This window comes from Catharus ustulatus, chromosome 1 (assembly GCF_009819885.2).
Source record: "Catharus ustulatus isolate bCatUst1 chromosome 1, bCatUst1.pri.v2, whole genome shotgun sequence".
NCBI classification, from domain to species: domain Eukaryota; kingdom Metazoa; phylum Chordata; class Aves; order Passeriformes; family Turdidae; genus Catharus; species Catharus ustulatus.
The window spans coordinates 37,126,794-37,138,506 of NC_046221.1; the positions used below are offsets into that span (position 1 = coordinate 37,126,794).

General features: G+C 37.7%; 1 protein-coding gene across 1 annotated transcript in view; it reads left to right on the forward strand.

The window, feature by feature from the left end:
- Positions 1-7,822, forward strand: part of PLCL2 (phospholipase C like 2) — a 122,905-nt gene extending 115,083 nt beyond the window's left edge. The window contains exon 7 of the mRNA XM_033066925.1: positions 6,557-7,822. Within this exon, the coding sequence (XP_032922816.1) occupies positions 6,557-6,736 (180 nt within the window). The 3' untranslated portion in view covers positions 6,737-7,822. The remainder of the gene's footprint in view (positions 1-6,556) is intronic.
- Positions 7,823-11,713: the final 3,891 nt, after the last annotated feature.

Genomic DNA, 11,713 nt, shown 5'->3' on the forward strand with positions numbered 1-11,713 from the left:
GGATTTTTTTTTATGTTGAATTCCATGCCTTCTTCAGTTAACTTTCTTCTCAAATAGTAGAAAAATCCATGTGGAAATACACAATAAATATGTGGACTCTTGGCTATGATACAGGAATTATTGTGTGGCTCTGAACAGCCTTACTAAACCTACATGAGTACCATCCTCAGCTGCTGCACAGAGGACTCATGGAATGCTCACATGGTGTGGCTAATATATTTTCCAAACTGATCAAGCTGCATTTTACCCTCAAGATACCTATTGATTGTTCTCTTTCAACTGTGACTTCTCTTTCAATTTTGACTTCAGTTGATGCAATGGAAAGTTTGATAAAACAACAAAAATTGACAGCTTAATTATAGGGAAACTTTGTTTAGAACATCAGATGCAGTTATCAAGTTTCTCTATGTGTTTTGCATGCACATTCATTACAGTTACTGTTTTAAAGGATTTAATTTTTCTTAATTTGAAGCCATGTGGCCTGATGTATTTATGAGTATAGTATGTTTGAATTCAGCTGAAATAGTTCCATCCAATTTGTGCATGTGTATATGCACATGTGCCCATTCTTACCCCATATATGTACACAAAGATATTTAACTTTGCAACATCACTTAGAGTAAATTTGGTCTATTGCCTGATTTAGAGATTGTAAACTGCTACAATATTAATGTCTTTCAAATTGACAGTTATTTGCTAGTAATTTATTTATTGCTGCTACTCAGGTGATAGAATTTATATTTTCTAAACATAGATAATCACATTTTCTGCCAAAAGTACACTATTGAAGAAGGAAAATCACTCTTAACTGCTGTTGCAGCAGATTCCTACAACCTATTGTAAAAATTTATGGACTTGTCTGGCATAGAAAAACTGAGAAAAACCCTCTGTAGGGCTCAAAATTTGAGATACCCTTAGGAAGAACATAACAGCGTCTGTAAATTAGTCTTGGCAATGAAGAGCTGTTCTAAACACAGAGGAAGAGGTCAATGGAAGTATTTGGAATGAAGGTGGGACCCCAACTTCAGCATTTGTTAGATGTTTCTTGTTGGCTATGAGCTTTTAGACATGTTGCATTATGGGATGTGAATTGCTTTCTCTTGCAAAGCATGCAGTTTGTGGCATCTGTTAGCTCTGTAATAGCATTGGTTCTGCACCTGCAGTATTATTAAAAATGTATTTATAAATGGAACATTCAAGGAACTTACAGGACTGCAGCTTCTTACTTTTTAAAAAAAATAATCTGAACTTTTTCAACCAAATCTCCAAGTGAATTTTGGCAGCCACAGAGTATTCATAAAGCTTCTGATAGTTACTGCCTGGTCCTGTAGGTCCTCAGAAGACCAGTTCAGTTTAAATATCTGAACCTACTAGTCTCTTGATGTTGCTGGACTGATGGGATTTTGGCTCCTAGTTCACCCTTTATTTAGAAGTTAGGAAGTTAAGGCCTTGATGTCCTGATTCCAAAACTGCACTCAGAGCATGTCAGCTAGGCATGAAACATTGTACTGTGTCACAGAATAATAGAATGGCTGGGGTTGGAAAGAACCTTACAGATATCAGTTTCAGCCCCTCTGCCATTGGCAGGGACACCTCCCACTCAGCCAGGTTGGTGAGAGTGATGTTCCATTGTACTGTGAGGAGCACTTTGAGAAAGGGATTGTGGCTTCTTACATTTCCTGTTAGGAGCTTCAGGTTCCAGAACCTGGGCTAAAGACCAGTCCTTAATGATAGAGTTTCTTGGGATTTTTGGGGGGAAAGGGTGCTCATGCAGTTATTTTAAAGGTCATCTGAACAATTTTATTTTCAGATTCACACACCTAGTGAAGAACCAGTTAATCAAAAATCACAAGTGAATACATAACAGCTTATGAAGATAGCTGTGCTGAGACATTCTAGTTGATTCTATATCCAGGTTCTGAAATGGTACCTCATTTTGGATGTACAAGACCTGATAGGAACCGTTTTGGGTTTTGTTTTCAGTTACTGTTAAGGAGCTATAATATAAAAACACTGCCTCTTAGCTAAAAGTTTCAAAACAAACAGAATGTTTTTAACAATGATTTAAGAAAAATAAACCAGACTAGATGGCATAGGCATATTGGGCCAGAGACGTTTAAAGGGTACTGAATTGGGCTTCCAAATTAATCCAAATTCTTTATTGCTGCTGTTTACAAAAAGCTTTTGAATGAATATCAGTTTTGTTCTTTGATCTTCTTTAAGGTCTTTTTAGAAAACACCTTTTTCTGAAGCCTGTAGACATGAAATACCCAAGTTACATAGTGCTCAGTTCTGTAAAAGAATTTTAACCATGGTTAACGAAAGGGAAGCAGTCGTTGCTGTGTGCTGCTGTGAGGAGAGTGCTCTCCCAGTGCTCTGCAAGGCCTAGATCCATCCTGCTCCCACTTGGGAATTACCACAAACTGCCTGTTAACCACAGTGCTGGAAGTAAATTCAAGTTTTTTGGTGTGTTTGCCAGACAACACTGAGGACTAAATTAATTTACATTTTAACTTAATCTGAGATGGAAGCCTGGTGAAGACAGCCCTTCCACACAGCAAGAAACACACTGGTTTGCTTCTAAAACCGCTTCAGTTCCCAGCATTGAGTCCTCTGTGCAAACCAGCTTTGTTTCCTGGAACATGGGTTTTTTGGTACTCCCTTAAAAATCTGCTTGCCTAAAGTTTGAGCTTTTTGTAGGTCTCTTATATTGACTTTACAATATGCATCTTATCAGAGCAAGTTGCTACAGTCATTTGGGTCTGCTAAGAAGGTGAAAGACCCCTGAGTAGTCAATAGATCCAAGAGATTCCCATGTTCCAGCTTGCAATCAACTGACTGTGCTATTAAGTCACCTGCTGTGAAAATCAGTATGCATAAAATATAAAGAACTGAAACTGAATCTTGAGAGCCCTTGGAGAAGAGACATTTGATACCTAACCAGAATGAAAATATTTGAGACTGTTTAATTGAGTGTGTGATGGCAGTTTTTTTCCAGATCTGGATGACTTTTTAATTTTTTGCCTTTCCAATGCATTGTATTACTTTTCAATAGTGTTCACTGTGACTACCACTTAAATTTTTGAGATGCATGCTGTTTCATTTCCCCAGCATATGTGTTCATGATGGTATATGAACAGAACTAGGCACTTTACATGAATTGTGCAGAGTTCTCTCACTTGAACTCATGGCATTTTTGGAAGCAGTGGTTGGCTCTTGTTTTATCTTGAGATCAAGACATACCAGCAGATAATGACAACACAGTTGGTCTCGCAAACATTTTTCGGAGTTCAATGGCATTCAGAAATAAATTCTGAGCATTGGAGAAGAGAGTAGTGAGCGCTGATTTATTTTTCTATTTCACCCTGGTCTGAACATGATACTGCTTGGTCAACTGTTTTTAGTCTGAACACCTTGTCTTGCAGTAATTCAACCCTCTATCCTAGATCCTCTTTTGTCTTCAAAGTTCATCTTCCCTGGTTGGAATTGTCCAGACACTCAGTTCCCTGCTGAAAACCAGCCATTCGTGCTAACCCCTGATTCCTTCTTCCGTGCTTTCCTACATCCCCTATTCTGTTCCCACTTGGTGCCTATTATTTTCTTCTTCCTCCTTGCTGCCTCTATGGGTGTTAATTTTCCATTTTCTCATCACCCAATTCATTGCATTCAGCAGCTTTCTCCCAGCTCAGTGTTTTTATTTTTGTTTTTCTTTCTCACTAGCTTTTATTCTGATTACCAATCTCTCACTCTTTTGAGTTGTTACTCCTTCTGCTTGTATATAATTTTCAGGCTACTTTCAATGTGGTGAATTTTGTCAATCTGTTTTCTTTCTGTATTCCAATCCCAAATGTTGCCTCAATCTTTCCCTTTCTCTGCTCACCTGTCAGATCTAAATTTAGTGTTGTTGCACTTCAGTGTTTGTGTTTCACAATCTCCTCTTGCAGTAAGATCTGCCTTGTATAATGCAGTCCAGCTTCCCTTTCTGCAGCCCTAGGCTTCTTGCCAGGTCAGTCCCAGAGACTGCTCTTGCATCCTCCTTTTCCCCATGCACCTCTTCTCCAGAGTCTGTCTCAGACTCTTCCTTCCTCCCCTCTACTCTGGCTTTTGGACTGCGTGCATTGGCAACCCAATGTTGGTGGCTTGGAGAAACCATGCAGGAAAAAAAAGGCTTTTTTTGTAATGCACAGTCATTATTCTGTGGGAATGGAATACACATTGTCTTGCCACATTGGTGGAGCTGTCAAGAGATGAAGTATGATCTAGAATGGAATCTTGAGTGATTCTACTAACCACATGCAAAATCTGATTTTTGTTTATTACAAGCTCATAACTTGGACTCTACTGCCCTGTAGTCATTTGAATTACAAGTCCCTTCCCCAAGTGAGAGTAGGGAAGGAAGTATAGAAGATTGTTAAACTTCTGATGGCATTTCCCCATCTTTATTCTGAGAACTGAATGAACCATATGGATGAGGTTAAAGAATAATATTAAACAGAAATAATAATAAAATTTGCCAAATCTGCCAATGGCAAGAATCCTGCATAGAAAGTATCAGCTTAAGTAGTTAAAGTTTGGCAAGCATATAAGTAACTGAAAGCAGAAGTGTTTTTTTAACTGAGAAGTTTTGGGAAACCTTATTAATAGCCTGTTTGCTAGCAGCTCTGCCTATAATAAACAATTTGATTAAAATTCCAGAACTATATTCTACTAATCCATGTAAAACAGAACTTGAGCTAGAAACAGATGCACTCCAGATATGACTCATGTAGTGTGCTGGAGTGTTTTAAATTAGCTTTTAGTTGTTTGTTAGTTTGGATAAAAGTATGTGATTTTTTAAAAAAAGCAGCCCTGGTTTTCTTTAGGAAAAAATATTACTGAAGCTTGTGCTGTGATTGATGACATTCTAGATTTTTTCCTCTCTGGTGATCAGGAAAAAAGACTTTGGCTATTATGGTCTTGGGTGAGAGGAGGGGGGACATTATTTCTTTGAAGAAAGTAGTATTTGTTTTCAATTTGTGTGTCTCACATACGTAAGTGTGCTCTCTTCATTGGATAGTATTTATGTTTTGAGTTGCTAAAGAAGCATCAGGAGTATCACATCATGAGTGCACACGTTTTTGTCTGACTGCTATTCTATCTCTACTCCTGTGTCTTTAAAATCAAGAGGTAAAGATGCATTTCAACCTTATTTGGCAGATGAGAGGCAACATATTATATTTGGAAGAGATACTAGCCTGTCTTCAAGAGAAGTGTCTGTCAGGAGGCAGAATTTACCCAGGATGGACAGACATGACAAGAGGAGGTGCAGTCAGTGTTCATACCTTATTGGACACTGGTGCTGGAAGTCTCAAGGAACTACATTACCTGGACTTTTTTATTTTGTGTGTGTGTGTGTGTTTGTGTGTGTGTGTGTGTGTGTGTGTGTGTATATTTCTCCCCTTCAGGTATGAATTTCTCTCCTTCAGGTATTTCCCTGTGAGCTGTGGAGCAGTTCTCCCTCTGCAGCACAGGCACAGTGCAATCACTTTGGCCCTTGCAGACTTGCTGCTCTTGTTTTTGAACTTTCTGTGCCCACCAGTAATACAGACATGCTCACCATGTGCTACAGCCTTGCTCATTTGCTGCAAGTGGGCAGGGATGGCAGATACCAGCTGCAGGGAAGGCTGTCCCCAGGCTGCCAGTGAGAGCTGTTGCTGTTAGAGGGCTTTAATCAAGAGATGAAGAAGGGTAGAACAAGAGCCAAATCACCTAAACCTGGGACAATTTCTCTTACAGCTTTGCTTGTAACTTAATTGCTATGAACAGGAAGAGTGATGTGGCTCTTAAGGATGTATTTTAGTGGTGGACTTGGCAGTGTTAGGTTAATCGTTGGACTTGATGGTCTTAAAGGGCTTTTTCAACCTAAACAATTTTGTAATTCTGAAGATGGATAGCAATAGTATAAATGATAGCAAATGTCTGAACTGCAGGCAGCCCTGTGAAGTCATTGTCATCACTGTCCTTTTTATGTGTTGCTCACCAGCCTGTGTTTTCATATTTCATGCTTTGACAAGCACTGGTCCTTTACCATCCTACTATTGAGTGAATCACATCGCTAAGAAAAGAAAAAATCCCTAGGAGCCAAAAAAGCCAGCCAGCTTTAAATGGCTCCCTGAGGTATTAAAATCAATCGTCACAATTTTCATTATGCGGAAACATTTATAGTCCCCATGGATTAAAAATACAGCACATGTTACTTTCTTGAAAACTGTTAGGTAGGAATTACCCGTACCCCGCCATTGCTGATGCCACTGATCGGCTTCAGAGACAGCAAAGACCTTGATTCTTTCTAACACCAAATAATCCATATTCGAATTTTATTTTGGTTTTTGAGAATTTGTTTGTTTCATTGGTTGGTTTGATTTTGGGTTTTGGTCTTTCTTTTGGGTTTTTTTAATTTTTCTTTTTTTTCCTAGCAGGACAACAATACTTTTAATCCGAAACAAGCAGAAGGGTAAAAGAGCAGAGAATGCTGTTATCAAATGTGTATTCTAACTGCATTTTATTTTCTTTACAGGGACAAGCTGATCTTCTCAAATATGCTAAAAATGAAGCACTGGAGAATCTGAAGCAAATTCATTATGCCACTCTTTCATGTGGACTTAATAAGCCAGGCACTGAAAATGCAGAAATCTCAAAGCCTCGTCGAAGTCTGGAGGTCATACCTGAAAAAGCAGGTGATGAAAATGGAGAATGAGAGAAGGCTCTTCTCATAATTTTGGAGTTTATAACTCTGTGACCAATTGTAGCTGCATAGGACATTTGCTTTGCACTTACTGTTGGAAAATATTCGGAATTTTCAAAGCACAACTGGAGAAGCTAATTACAATCTATTGAAACTGTGAATGTATGTAGCAACTCTGCTTGTGAAGGCAATGATTTTGTGTAACATGGAAATTACATTATTGGCCTAAATATAGCATATATATGTAAAAGATACTGTAATTCAGTAATTGCGTGCTGAAAAGTTCATTGTAGGGCCATAAGGAAATGAACATTTTCAAAATGAGATGTAACTAGCAGGAAATCAGTGGACAGAATTTGGAAAGATGCCTTGATTTTCAAACCAACTCGATGCAAAGATTGTTTCTTTCTTTGCACAGTTTGATAATTGTGCTAGTGAGATATATTATTCTTTTGGAAATCAGGTCTAAAAAAGGTGGAATCCACATGTTTCATACTATATGTAATTCAGCTGCTTGGATGTTTGGGTTTGAAGTGGTATTGATTTTATTGTTGAGCCATAAATTAAAATGAGAATGTAATTAGACAGTGATCACTGACTTCAGTGCACTATAGGAGAGCCATTATGTAAAAGGAAAATGTGCAATCAATCTGATAGCCTATGTCAGAAGAAGATACATACCTATTTTGCCTAAGATCTTCTGCAAATGTGTGTAGATAATGTGACCAAACTGCAAGCAAAATGATGTAAATAGTTTTTCATTTTGTGAAGTGAAGTGCTCATATTAAAAAGAGTTTTATGAGATTGCTCCCAAACAAGTAAAACTTTTAACTAAATTTTAACTTTTTTATTTTTTGAGTATTTTCTTCCTTACAGAATAGGTGATATCTCAATAAGCAGGTTTGTCAAAAAATAAATCAATTGCTGTTCTGATTCTGTTTTGGTTTTCTGACAACATTAGGTAAAGGTATTGTAGCTGATATGCTCATTGTAAAATGACTATACCAACCTAGAGTGTTCTCTTACTGTTTCTGATTTAACAATAAAATGGAGTATATAATTACAGAAGCTAATAAATTTGAAGAAAAACAAGTGAAATCCTACAGAGATCAAAATGTACTTTTTGTTCAGTTGTGGGGGAAAAGGGAAGGTGGTGATGCTTGTTGAAAAACATTGTTTTAATCAGAAATCTTCAAGACATGCATTTTACATGGATTTTTGTTTTAACCAGTTCAAGATGCTCTTTCTGCGCTGAGAATGTAATGAAATCTACATATGTATAACATCCTGTAGAAGTCAATGGAGCTGTGAACAAGAACATCGTTACACTTGCACTTCATTGAATTGCTAGGGATTTAATTTATTTTCTAGTCATTATAAAATTAAAGTGGGGATGGGGTGGGATGAAAACAGTTTGCATAGTAAATGTCACATCATGAGCCTGCACTTTTAAATGTCAGACTGTATGGGTTAGGAGCAGTTTTAGAAGGTGCTAAGCTCTATCAGTGTCTGGTTACAGACTGTGTGCCTTAATGTTAGGATCTTGCCAGGAGTGAGTTCTGTACTGTGTAGTACAAAATGAAGCATTTAACCGGTGGTAAACACCCGCAAGTGTTGCTTTTCAGGCAGTCCTTTCCTGTGCTGGCAGCTGAAAGTCTTCTGATGGAACCTGAAGTTGATGGGAAGCGACTTGAAATTCATGTTGTTAACTGTATTCTGAGCCACTGTGAAATTAGTCTTCCAGGGCCAAATCTATCATCTAAGTTTGATTTAGATGTGGATTTAAATATATCTACAGCAAAACAACTGTGTTAGATCAAGATCCATCTGCACCATAAATATGCAAGGTCAGTTTCACTTTATCAGAAATCCCAAAACCTAGGCTGTTGGAATTTTATTTCTGAGTTTTAGTCTTAATTGAAAGATGTAGGCTGTGGGAAAATGTCATCACTGTTCACAATATGCTTCAGAGAGACCTAAAAACCAGTAAGGCTCCTTTTGCACTCCTGTCTGCACAGCATTTATAGAACAACATAATTGATATCACAAATGAAGCATTTCTGTAGAGTCTCTTCTCCAACCGGGTTATCAGAACTGATGTCTTGGGCATTCTTAGCATGTATGTGTTTCTGTTTAGCACAACCTGAACAGAGCAGAGGGAACATTGAAAGGGTTCAACACACTTTGATGTTTTTTTCTGTGTTTTAAGGCAAAAATAGTAAGTGAAAAATTATTATCACATAGACAAGGGCTGAGAGATTTTGAATGTTCCACTCTTACAATATGTGTAATTGTTGATTACAGAACTGATCCTGTTCTACGTTGTTAAAAAGGAAGATAATATTTTCTGAGTCATATAGATACATAATATATCTTTTTATAAAGTTAAAATACATGCATTTAGCTAACTGACCCTTTAGATATGTTAGGATCTGTTATTAGTACTGATTCCTTAGAATGGAGGTCACTTTTGTGCATTATTTATGCTCACTCCAAAACTGTATGTACCATAAATTCTTAAAATGAGCTGAGTCGAGTAGACACTCTGAAAGAAGATGTGTAGCTAAAAATGCTTCAGGGAGTTTACCCATTGCATGTTAAAAGAGTTCAGGATGAACACTTGCAAGCAAAATATCTGGCTTTACTGTTAGCCCAGTGATGATGATTTCAACACATTAGTATTTTTTTTTCAGTTGTATTTTCTTAAAGCATTCTTTGCATCCCTCTTATTAGTTCATCTTTTTTAAAATGTTTATTTTAGGTTATGTAGAAAGATGCAACCAAAACCCAGCAAAGTATGCGAAATAAAATTAAGCATAGGTTGACTTAGCATTTTTTTGGGGACTTTTTTTTCTTAAATGTGCTGTAATGCAGTTGAACTGTTATGTAGTTTTAAACTGTGGAAGTTTGACCCAAAGTATGAGTAACTATCTGACTGCCTTTTTAGCTTTTGTTTGGCTCCAATAATCATTGAGTATGGATATATGTCAATATATTGTTCAATTTAAAATTAAAGGATTATTGGGAAAATAAAAGTTCATATACAGATTAACCGTGTAGATACTAACAGTAAATTGTTTTTTTTGAACACAAGAAAAAGGTTAAACAGTGCCTGTTTGGAAAAGGAGTACCTCTCTAAACCTCATCTACATCCTCCCTTCCTTGTCAGTTTGCTTGGTGTGGTACACAGCAGCCATTGGATATTTAACCACAGAGCCAGGACCATGCCTTCCATCCTCTGTACACACCAGCCAGCTATAGCAGAGAACTCAGTTCTCCAGGAATTCCCCAGCAGGAGTTACCAGGGGGCCCTCCTGAGCCCAGTGATGCCACCAAAACAGCGAAAGCCTGCAAAGCGAAGATGAGGGCCTGACTCCACTGTTGAAGCTGTGGCCTTTCTGATATCAGTGGCAGTCTTCTATACAAGTCAGTAGTACTGGGATTTAAGTGCAGTGTTACAAGATTTCCCCTTTTTCTCTGGTCCTTCTTTCTTTTTATACCTTCATGTTGTTCTGTTGCTGCAGCAAAGAGTGCTAAAATGGTGCCCTGCACAATTTCACAAGCTGGCCCATGCAGGCATGGTAAAAGATGCTGTATGAGTCAACCACTTTTTAAGCTACTTTGTACAGGACAAAAATAATTTTATAAGACTCCATGGCTCATTACTGTATTCACTTTTTCCTGTTTTGAAGTTGAAACAGCAGAGAGAGATGATTCAGAGTTGCCAGCGTGAAAAATGGAAGTGAGTTCCAAAGATTTTAACACTGGTCTACTAATCAAATAAACTAATCTGAAAGGAACCAATCCTTCTCTCTTTTAGTGCTTGAGTATCCCTTCCATTTGTATGATTTCCTGATACAGTTTTCTCTGGCATGTTTTTTAAAAATAATGCTGATTTCTTCTTGCTGTATTCATTTGCTGCACAGTCAATGAAGCTCCTGAGTCTCCTGTGCATGGTGTAATAATCTTCAAATAAGCTTTAGCTTGCCTAGGTTTTCATTTGTAGTAATTGAAAGTTGAAAATTAATACAAAAGTGATATTTGCAAGAAGGGTAATCATATAGCCATAATCATGGCTCAGCATAACCTTGCAAAGCCATGTTCTTCACTGTGAAATCATTTTATGCTTCTATAGGTAAGAATTGGAGTGCTGCTGCTGAAGGGTGATATCTTGATGATGGGGTCTTGATACTATGAGCAGAATTCTGAAACTGGTGATGTCCCCAGCTATCTTCTTTTGACTGTAATGGGTGTAGGACTTCACCACATTTTTATCTCTATTTACACCTACTCATTCTGACCAATTAAACTTTCTAAATGGAGTATTTAACAAGTTGGTTTAAAGATTAATAGATCTGTATGTATCCTGTAAGGACCTTCAGTCTTTTGATCTCCTGTAAACACTTCAATCAAACCCTCAAACATTCTCAACACTCCCTGATTCCTGTTGATCTCAGTATTATGAAAGCAGCTGTTGGACAGATCAGTCTGATAATTTTCAAAACTAACCCATGTGATGTTCTTTAGTCATTACAACTTGTGTGTTCTCAAGAAGAAAAGCAGTAAACTGCCTAAGTAAAACTCCTGAGGTTTTCTAGTTATTTCTGTTTTAGGACCCTATTAAACTTCCCTTTCTGACTCATCACCTCTGTTCTGTGGATGGCTGGGGAAACACAGGGTAGCAAAAAGGAGCACAGCAGAAATATTAGAAATAGGACTTTGTATACAGGAGAACAAGAAGTCCTCACAGGCTTGGAGGAACATCCATTGTAGTCAACCAAGCTGAAAAGCACTTAAGGACTGAAAGGCAGCATTGAGGAAGAGAAAGAGAAACAGAATGGGATGTTAAAAAAAAATTAGCCCAGAAGTGATAACCTGAGGGTGGCATGGTCCCAGTGCCATCCTTATGGATCCCTAATGCTTCCCATTGGTTACTGGTACTTTGAGACAAAAGATAGTGTGTCTTCCCTTTACAATAAAATCTGGTGT